This window comes from Cololabis saira, chromosome 20 (assembly GCF_033807715.1).
Source record: "Cololabis saira isolate AMF1-May2022 chromosome 20, fColSai1.1, whole genome shotgun sequence".
Classification (NCBI taxonomy): domain Eukaryota; kingdom Metazoa; phylum Chordata; class Actinopteri; order Beloniformes; family Belonidae; genus Cololabis; species Cololabis saira.
In genome coordinates this window covers 12,983,499-12,994,218 of record NC_084606.1, presented here as the reverse complement: position 1 = coordinate 12,994,218, position 10,720 = coordinate 12,983,499, and the positions used below count along the sequence as shown (strand labels likewise).

At 38.7% G+C, this 10,720-nt stretch overlaps 1 protein-coding gene across 2 annotated transcripts; it reads right to left on the bottom strand.

Annotated features, from left to right (window-relative positions):
• Window positions 1-2,537: 2,537 nt before the first annotated feature.
• drap1 (DR1-associated protein 1 (negative cofactor 2 alpha)) lies at window positions 2,538-10,403 on the bottom strand. Of its 2 annotated transcripts, XM_061709510.1 has the most exons (7): window positions 10,211-10,403; window positions 8,149-8,221; window positions 7,710-7,803; window positions 7,290-7,415; window positions 6,483-6,573; window positions 6,290-6,381; window positions 2,538-3,966 (listed from the first exon to the last, which is right to left on the bottom strand). In XM_061709510.1, the coding sequence occupies exons 1-7, from the start codon at window positions 10,250-10,252 to the stop codon at window positions 3,786-3,788; spliced, it is 699 nt and encodes a 232-aa protein (XP_061565494.1). In that variant the 5' UTR covers window positions 10,253-10,403; the 3' UTR covers window positions 2,538-3,785. The 2 variants fall into 2 exon arrangements, with proteins under 2 accessions (XP_061565494.1, XP_061565495.1); XM_061709511.1 differs by lacking the exon at window positions 7,290-7,415.
• Between the last annotated feature and the right edge of the window lie 317 nt (window positions 10,404-10,720).

Sequence of the window (10,720 nt, the reverse complement as noted above, 5' to 3'; positions counted from 1 at the left end):
TATTAGATGCCCCACTCCAAAAAGAAAAAGAAAAAAAAATTCAGGAAGATCTGTGACAATTCATGACGAATACAAGATTTCACCTGCTCAGCATCGTGTAGTTGTCGTCCACTTCATAACGCATCATTTATACAGTCAAGGAAATCAAGCAGATGCACTTTCTTAGAAAGAGAAACCCTTTGTTGGACACTCCCTTTTACATTCTTGACAGCCTCACCTATGACATATTATCTACTGTCGCTGCTTCCAGAATATCATCATTGTATTATCTTATAAACATTTTTCTTTCATTTCTTTCTTTCAATACTTTTCTTTGAACTTTTTGTAGCTCAAAAAGTTTTATTCATATGGCTTTATTTTTTATTTTCCAAACAAAATAATCGTGGCCAGAGAAGAGATGACTACATATGTTGTTCTGTTAAAGGTTCAATCAAATGATCGATTTATTAAATATTAAAATGTAAAGGAATTCTGAACCTTACTGAAAATAGGGGTGTACATAAACAACCATTAAAGGACAAAAGCACAATCAGACACCTGTCTTTCAAAGATCTATCAAACTGTACACGAAGTACTACATTGTGTGCATGAATACACACAGAGTTGCTGGATCTTAATCAGTAATTTAATTTGATGTTGGGCTATGCCCTACCTTAAATTAAAAAAAAAAAGACAATGAAATTCCACCCGTAAATTCCTGAGTAATTCCTCTAATAGGTTAAACCATACCCAGGCATGGACTGGCCGTAGGGCAAACCGGGCAACGCCCGGTGGGTCGATGCACATTTCTGGGCTGGGGATTTCATTACACATAATTTTATCAAAGATTTGCAAAAAATATTCTAAATGTTTGTATTTTTTTTTGTCTGCATATACAGTATATTAATGGTTAATACCATGTTGGTAAAAACCTGAGGCATATATATGCATTTTTAATATATAATATATATAATATATATTTTAATATATCATATATATTTATTTTATTTATATATTTTTTTATTATTTAATAATAATAAATACATTAAAACATTTTTTTATAAATTATTTAAAAAAAATATAAAACTTTTGCATCAACATTTTTATCAAATTTGTATTTTTAATAACACTTTTTTAATAAATGTTTTAATAAAATTGTTTAATTTTTTTAAAAGTGTTATTCACTGAGTGTGAGCTCTGCAAGTAGATGTCTGCAACATGACCTTGGCCCGACGGAACCAGAAGCACCACCTTCCAGCGTATTTTTTAAATAAATAATTCTGGCTTCTGTCAAGTCAAACTCCCACTTCTGGTTAATTTTACTTTTGTTATGACATTTTATTTTATTTTAATGCTTGTACTGAAGCATTGATCAAGCTACTGTGGCCCAAAATGGCCGGGCCATGTTCTGGTCCCAGTCCAGCCCTGACCATACCATTACCAACCACACAAATATGTCACAGACACACAGCCTTCCATGACAATAAAACCATATAAATAAAATAAAAATAATAAATGAAATAAAAAGCTTCTAATAATACCACATGCACAGTTTTGATAAACACACTGAAAAGCCTGCTCTGAAAAACAGAAAAACATGTGCTTTTAAAGCCACAACCACACAATGAAAGTTTTTCCTTGTAGAGAAAGACCAGGGAATTCCTTATTTCCCCACATTTTCCCATTTTCAGAAGTTACATAAAACATAAAAGGCAGAGCATTCATGGGAATCAGAAGGCCACCTTTGGCCCCATTGGCTGCTGTGTGGAAACAGTGTGCTTCCTTCTGATTGCACCCCCCACCCCTCCTCCTCTGCAGTGGCTTGTTTGAACACCGATCCTAAAGTCAACCACCTACCCCCCCCAGCCCTCCCCCCCACATGGGCACACACAAACGCACGAACCAAAACACCACCCTCTTCACAGTCCGCTGAGTCAACGCTTGTGCAGGAAGGATGCAGTTGTTTTTGTGGCCTCTGAAACCGAGCCGCTTTGCTCTTTTCTCCTCCTCTTTTACAAATTGATTTCATTTCATTTTTTTGAAAGGGGAATATTTATATGGCAAAACAGACTGTTTGAAATAAAATATAAGGCAGTAAAACGGGGAAAGGGGCTTCAAACACACAACTGACAAGTAACAATCACATCTTTGTGAGCATGTTTCCCCAAACCTGTAGCATCTTGCACTTATCTGGCTCAAATACCAGGAGGGGGCTGCAATGGAGATGAATGCAAGGCCTCGTCTTTGAGGTTGCGTGAGTCACGGGACGATACATCAACAAGAGTGACATCCAAGGGGATTTTTCTTTTTTTTTTTTTTTTTTTGAAATATTGCACAATTCACAAGAGTAAGACATCAAAACTCCACACGATATCGAGTCACTTTACAAAGCATGTGATCCACAATTGCGAAATGGAAAAATAAAGACAGAGTACTTTGACAAACTTTACCAAAATATACCACAGAGCTGAAATTGGACATTTCCAGCCGGTGCACGACAGCAATTCAGGCTTTTATTTACAAAAAAGGAGGACAAACCAAAACAAGGGGGACATAAATTGAAATATGAACTTTATTTGATCCATACAAAATAAAAAGAATGTTAAAAGTTTACAATACAGTGTGAACTGTCTGTTCTCAACCATTTCATACACAGACTGACAAATAGATGGGAACCCATCTCTGCTGTCATTTAAAACAATCTAAAAGACGGGAAACAGATGTTCAAGATTAAGGAGCAAAAATTGGTGGGGCGGCCACAATAGAAATTAGAAAGGACGAAGAGGGAAAAAGAACTTTAAAAACAAAACTATGGTCCTGGAGTCACAGTACCCTGGATGCATCTCGTGGACAATTCAGGGGGATTTCATGGCCATATAAAATAATATACAAGCTCCAACTGGCTAAGCAACAACTGGCAGTAGCATCAAAATCAACAAGATGATTTCGACACTCAAAATACTTTGTATATAATTCACTTCATGATGAGGTTAAATTCAGGGCCTTACTTGTGGATTTTTACAGATCCCTTGATAAAAGTGACTTTTTAAAAAAGTGAAACTAATTTAAAAATAAATAAAGAAAACTAAAAAAAAACAACTTTGGCTTACTAATAATTAGCAAAGAAAAAAAAAAGAAAAATACTTCCTTCCTAATCAGCATGACGTGGCAGATTGGCAGCAATATTCAATAGCCCAAAAATATAAAGTTAATGTTTTCCTCAGCAGCAAGACAGTGACTCCAAGTCCTTTTAAATGAGTGCCAATCACCTACTATGATTCTCCACAAACCGGTGCCCTGAACGCATCTTAGCCACTCGTCTGTGTGTGAGCTAAGGCTATAATAAAGCTTTAACTTTCACTCATGGAATATTTCCAGACAACCTGAGGATCTGAGTAACTGATATGTTCACAATCACAAATATCTACTATGAAGAACTGAGAAAGAAAGAAAAGTTCCGTACGAAAAAGCTGCGAGGCAACACAAACTGTCTATCAAATGTGCAGGGGGTTCATAGCAAAAAACGGTGATTACTGCCATGTTCACTAGTCAAAAGTTAAACTGACTTTTTAAAAAATATCCACAATGGACTCCACAATAAAATAAAAACCTTTAAAAAAAAATTTAAAACATATAAATGAAGATCAAGTTTTGTCACTTGGCTGTCTTTTACAGCGTCTTTGTCGCTTGGCTGCAATGAAGTCTTTCCCTCCACGTAGAGCAGCTGGTGGAAGATCAACTGAAGCATCTGAAAATAATTTTGAGATTCTGTGGGTAACAAAGGGGGGTGAAGAGAGGTGGGGGAGCTAAGAGTCATAGTCTTCATCATCGTCGTCATCGTCGTCCTGGTTTTTGTGCAGTACTGGTGCTGGAGGAGGAGGCGGCGCGTTGGTCATCATAGAAGGATGAGGAGTGAAGGCCATGCTGCCGGGGGGCTGCGCTGGAGCCATGCTGCCCATGTGCATGTACTGGGGGGGCGCGCTGGAGCTGCAGACACAAGCAGGGGGACCACGGGTTAGAGACAAATGTTTTATTAAGTGTACGTTCAAAACTAGGGAGAACAGATACTTTAAGAATGTTTACAGTCAAGTTACAAAATGGAATCACACACACACACTGCTCACAAATATAAAGCGAACACAAAAATAAGTCATCCCTACGGAAGAGTATTAGGGCCAGGGAGGAGAAAAATAAAATTAATATTAGAGGAAGATTTTTTTTTATTTATGCACTTGGAGAAAAAAGTCAAAATGTCGAGAGAAAAGTCAAAATGTCGAGACTAATGTTGAAGTACAATTTCGAGAAAAAAGTCAAAATGTTGAGAAAAGTAAAAATTTTGTGAATAAAAGTTGAAATGTTGAGAAAAAAGGCGAAATTTCGACTTTATTCTTAAAATTGTATTTCAACATTATTCTCGACATTTAGACTTTTTTGCACAATAAAAAAAAAAAAATCTTCCCCTCTCAAATATTTTTTCTCCTGAATGGCCCGAAGAGCATGTGGAGGGGCGTGACTGATGATAACACCATCGGCTTGAACCTTGGTCCTCCAGACCCAAGCCCCACCTCTGTAGCCACTAGACTACCATTCCCTCACTCCGACAGTCATGACGTGCTTGGAGAGACTGGTTATGGCGTTTGCATCAACGTCACTGTGGACACGCACCCGTACGCATACAGGAAGAACCGGTCCACAGAGGACGCCGTCTCTTCCGTGGCCCACTTAGAGAACAGGGACTCTTATGTCCACCTGCTCTTTGTGGATTTCCCACCATCAGACCACAGACTCAGGTTCAGACACTGACAACACTGGGACTGAGCTCCAGCCTCTGCAATCGGGTCCTGGACTTGTTAACAGCCAGGCTGAAGTCTGTGAGGATCCAGGACGGCTCCTCCAGCACAGTCAGGTTCCCCCCAGGGCAGTGTGCTGAGCCCCCTCATGTTCACCGTTCACCCCGCTGACACACGACTGCTCAGCGAGACATCGAGCCGTCTGATTGTGAAGTTTGCAGATGACACAGCGGTATTCGGACGCATCACGACCGACGACCAGTCCGACTACAGGCAGGAGGTGGAGAACTAGCTCTGGATCCACACCAAGAGGACTGGGGACTGGGCCGGGACGGGGCCGGATCTGGGACTGGGGAGCTGGGTCCTGGCCTGCACAGAGGACTGTGGGACACAGCCCAGCCACCCCCACGGACATCTACTCCTCCACATGCAGGAAACGGGCCTCCTGCATCAAGGAGGACAACCCCCACCCCGCACATGCTCCGTTCGTCCCTCTCCTCTCAGACAGGAAGCTGCAGAGCATCAAGAGCAGGACTCCAGACTTAAGGCCGGGACACACCGACCCAGTAATCAGCTGAGGTTGGTGACTCGAGTCGGGGGGGGGTGTCTTGTGAAGTCGTCCGTTGGCGCCTGCATGTATTTATTAGTTTTATATATATACTCCAAGCACTAAATGCATGGAGGCACCATCTTGATGAAACTGTCAATTCAGGACCTTCAAACTTCTGATGGTTCTACTTTCAGAACATTTCTGGAAGAACTCGTCGTCCCGGCTGCATCAGGGACTCTGAGCCCAGTGGGAAAATGGCTCCCTCTTATGGTTTGTTGTAACATCACCCTTCAGAGTTTACATCAAAAGTGATATTACACTGACATTGTCCAATGTGTGAAGGAAAGCTCATTTTAAATGAAAGCATTTTAAAAATGAAAAGTAGAAACGATCATTTAAAGAAAAACTCAGAGCTCCCATTAGACTGGTCTTAAGACCACTTTTTTGTGGTCTTGGTCTTGTCCCTGTCTTGGGTATGTTCTCTCGAAAAAACACACCTGCACCGCTTCAGAGCGAGTGCCGCTGCTTCAGGATGCAGCGGCACAGTCAGAAGAGCAGTGAAATACGCACGAGTCACAATTTGTCCTACTGTACTTATTGTATTTTTTTCATAATAATTTTTTCATTTTCTCCCGTTCAAAATCCAATTAAATCGGGTCTATCGGTTGTAAAAAAAAATAAAAGACTCCACTCTTTAAATCCACACTCAAACCCATCTGTTTGACACTACCGTCTCTCTCTGACTAAAGGTGCATCGTCTCATTTTAACTTGTTTTATATCTCGTGTACTTTTGTTTTGTTTATTACATGGTATGTGATTGTATTGTTTATATCTGATGTACGGTGTCCTTTGGTGCTAGAAAGGTGCCTATAAATGAAAGGTATTATTATTAATTATTACGTGTAAATGGCATTGTGAGCGTAAATACAAAGTGGACAAACAGCTTCCCGATGGGATGCGTCTCCTCACCTGTGGAACTCGGCTGCAGCCTGCTGATTTAAGCTCGGCCGAGGGCCGTCCTCCTCCTCGTCTCCGTCTGTTTCGCTGTCTTCAGAGTCATCCTGTTTCCACGACAGGGAAACAACAGTGAGCCATCTAATAAACCTCTAATAAATACCCAGAAAGCACCAGTGCAAACAGCCAGAGGCCCCTCGTCTCCCACCTCCTGCTCAGACTCTGTTCCAGACAGCTTCTTGTCCTTGCCTTTGGAGCCAGCACCCCCATTCTTGCGACCAGACCCTGGTCTTCGACCCCTGAAAATAAAGTGTAGCAACAATTCAATTACAAACTCTGGCTGTTTTTCTTTGTTTGTTTGTACTTTTCCTCCAATATCAACTTTTAGAAGAAACTTTGAACAAAAGTTTGAAGCAGGACTCATCATTATGGTCAGGAACACCAACAAAAAAAGTCCATCTACACTTAGTTTTTGTTTTAAAATGTTGAAAGTTTAAAACAAATATACACAGTAAGATGCATTTTTACAAGTTATAAATAAATTAAACGTAAAGGAACATTCAGATAACCTCTGACAAGTGTGGCCATTATTACAAGTGAAAATGTCTTTGAAAGATTTAAGTATCCTTATGTTAACAGTTAAAAACACAGAAGAAAGTTGCGTTTTCTGATGCTTTAAATAAACTGTCACCCCAACATGACAGTATACTAAGAGTTGAATTTCTCACACTTTCAACTGAACACTCTTACAAATCTAACTTTTCTGCTACAAATGAATCGTGGTGCTAGTTTTTGATCTACCTATCACAGTTTAAACACATTCTCACTGTGATGAAAAAAAACAAATGTGCCTGTTCTTTAACTTCCTTCAGTTTTTACCATGTTGGACTAAGGAAACTTAATCAATCAGTGGTACTTTAAAGGTTCTAAGTGTCAACATAAGTCTTAACCCATTAATGCCTTGATTGTGATGCTGCTGTAGAGACACATTTGTGTCTCGTTGTGACTGAAATACCTGCGCTGGACTTTTTCTCCTCCCCCCTCAGTGTGGTTCTCTTCGCCCTCACCCTGCATGTCGGGCACCGTTGCCACCAAGTCTTTCAAGAAATCAAACTGCTGTTCCAGCTCAATGCATTGCTTTCTACAAACAAGAACAACGTTTTAAATCATTGCCTTCTCAACTGACACATGTGTACTCTGGGCTGTGCAAAACATCCATCTAACACCAAGCAGGAGAGACAAATGGATTTAAGGTTCATGTTCATGTCAACGTCACTTGTGATCCAGTCTGGAATGTAACATCTAGTGATGCTAAACTGGAACACATCACCAATATTCCTGATGTCAAGGTTTTCTTGAAAACTTCAACTTACAGTAACAAAAACAAAAGAAGCTCAACATATTTATCAATACAAACACAAACGCAGAAACTTACAAATGTGACGTTGTCATTGTCTTTGCGTTCCTTGATTGGGTGACCTGACAAGCCTTTGTAAGCAATGACTCCAAAAATAGCTCAAGGGCTCTTGCTGATGAATCGTTAAGAAAATTATAAGTTAGCAGGTCTATATTGATGATCTAAGCAAAATTAATTTATTTACAATGGGCAATGTTTACTGCAACTGTAGAAAATAACTAAATGTAGCACAATTCAAATAATGAGGGAAAAAAAACAGCTTGTCAGAGTTCAATAAAACTATGACCGAATCACTGTGATAAAAACCACAGATGCATTATTGATCACTTACTTGATACGAGTATCAATTCAAAACTTGTATTCAATACTGAGTCCGTCTAGGGCAATTTTTATTATTAAACAGAAAAAAAAAGAAAAAAAAAAATCAAAACTGAGATGCCTTTATCAAGGAGGATACAAATAATAACAGGAACTGCTGCGGCCACTTTGCCTATTTCTTCATCTGTCTGCATTATCTTCTTAATCCTTGCCTGAAATGAGAAAACGTATGAGTTTACGTACACGTGTGAAAGAAGAGCCTCAACATTTGCACATGATGCTTGACGGCTGATGACCATCGATCATTCGGTTAAAATGAAGTGTAATGGGGGATTTTTGGAACAAACATAAAACACTTGATTAACTCCAGTAAAAGCAGGAAAAAGTGCAATTGTGGATGAAACATGCCAACAAACGAGTTATTTTATATTATACAAGCACATGTTCTTCATTTCACTTTACACAAACACTTTCATCAGTGGGTTTGTTTATGGTCTGTAAACTCAGTTCATTTAGTCCAGATTTGGTAGAATCTGTCGTTTTGGATTCTCAAACAACATGCAAATTTCTTCAATTTTAAACATTCTGTTTTCTGGTCTAAGAACAAGACATGGCCCAGATATGCTATACAGGACTGTCTCAGAAAATTAGAATATTGTGATAAAGTTCTTTATTTTCTGTAATGCAATTAAAAAAACAAAAATGTCATACATTCTGGATTCATTACAAATCAACTGAAATATTGCAAGCCTTTTATTATTTTAATATTGCTGATTATGGCTTGCAGTTTAAGATTAAGATTCCCAGAATATTCTAATTTTTTGAGATAGGATATTTGAGTTTTCTTAAGCTAAACTACTAAACTAAACTAAACAGAAATGGGCAGCAAATTATGTGTATGTATATAGGTGTGTGTATGTGTATATTTATATAAATATTTATATGGGCATGTGTGTACATATATAGAAATATTCAACTATGTGTATGTATGTATGCATGTATAAGTATGTGTGTGAGTATAACTACAGTATATAATAATAATAATAATAATAATGTTATTTAGCAGTGTAAGTACAGTGTGTGAATATTTATAAATACAGGTGTCCTACTAATGTCCTACTCCTTTTTTGGCACATGTAAATCAAGATAGCAAGTTTTAAAGGATGAAATTCACCGCGGTTGAATTGGTTTGATATTGGATATTATGAATTCAACACCCATAAAACTTGTGATACATACCACTGATTTTGGTCAAACCACTTGTGATGTGTTCATGGTCATCTAGACTATTATCACAAAACAGTAATTATTAAAAAATCATATATATGGGCTGATTTAAAAATCATATATATATGAGCTGATTTAATGTGGGTTAATGAAAACAATCGGTGTTATGTATCACAAGTTTTATGGGTGTTGAATTCATTAAACCACATTAAATCAGCCCATAATATGATTTTTTAAATCAGCCCATATATATGATTTTTTAATAATTACTGTTTTGTGATATATAGTCTAGATGACCATGTACACATCACAAGTGGTTTGACCAAAATCAGTGGTATGTATCACAAGTTTTATGGGTGTTGAATTCATAATATCCAATATCAAATCAATTCAACCGCGGTATGAAATTCTTTGTTTTGTTTTCTTAAACTTCTCATGAAGTGTTGTTTTTTTTTTTTTTTTTTACATGTACAAAAATAAAATAAATCAAACCAAACACCCCCCTTCCCTCTCCCTCCACACACTCACTCACCAACCACAACAAACTTTCTTTTCCTAAATGTAAAATCTTGAGAGGAGAGTCAACTCGAAGTGCATCCTTGCACAACACTGACTTGGTTATCATCACATTACACTTCAATCCCCCCAAACTAAATCGTGCAGACCCAATGAGAATGTCATGTGGTTAAATAACTAAATGAGATCCATGCACTCCAACTCATCTTCACAAATGTGGAGCTTTTGCAGGCTAAAAACAACGGCGTGGGCTAGTTAGTACATGTGTGTGTTTCAGACACACACTTAACCGCAAAATAAGCCATCTAGCCAACGACCTGGGGGTTGTGCAGTTATTCTTTTTGGGGGCAAATGTGTTACATTTGCTCGTAGTTTGGTTGGTTTTTCTAGGTGTCCCAGCAGCTACCGCGGCTAGCGTGCTAGCTGCAGCCGCGGCTTAAGGGAAATGTTCCACTTACCGGAGGGAATCGAGCGTTGTATTTCTTCTTTTTGCTGGGCATAGTTATAACTTAGAGTGCTAAAGTGAAATAAAATATGACGTATCCACGATTAGACTTGTAAATCATATATAGTTCACGTCCCCCGCACCAAACAGCAGTTAGCGGAGCCGGCTAACTCATTAGCACGTTGTCGTCACTCGTTCCTGCTGCCTGGCAGTCCGCAGGGTCAAAGCGCCGCCGGGTTCAGGGCAGAGCAAGGGGGTTCCGCAATATCTACAGATGAGAAGTGCAACATATATATAATAATAATAGAACCAGCTTTATTGGCCAAGTATGAACATGCCAGACAGGGAATTTGTTTTTGTTTTATTTTTTTGCTCACTGAACCCAGATTTAAATAGTTACAATAGACAAATGGCTCTTATTAACATATATACAATTTAAAAGTGAAAGGTGCAGCAGTATGAGGTAGTCATGGTTATTGAAAGGTGCATTGTTACAGCATATGATTGTGGTTATTAGGGTCCG

Bases quoted from the DNA above. Each gene is read 5' to 3' on its own strand.
- drap1 (XM_061709510.1), bottom strand. From the start codon at position 10,252: ATGCCCAGCAAAAAGAAGAAATACAACGCTCGATTCCCTCCG. The intron at 6,574-7,289 runs GTATTTCAGTCA...CTTTATTTTCAG, and splicing joins GGAGAAAAAGTCCAGCGCAG to GGGTCGAAGACCAGGGTCTG. The intron at 3,967-6,289 runs GTGAGGAGACGC...TTGTGTCTGCAG, and splicing joins GCTGCAGCCGAGTTCCACAG to CTCCAGCGCGCCCCCCCAGT.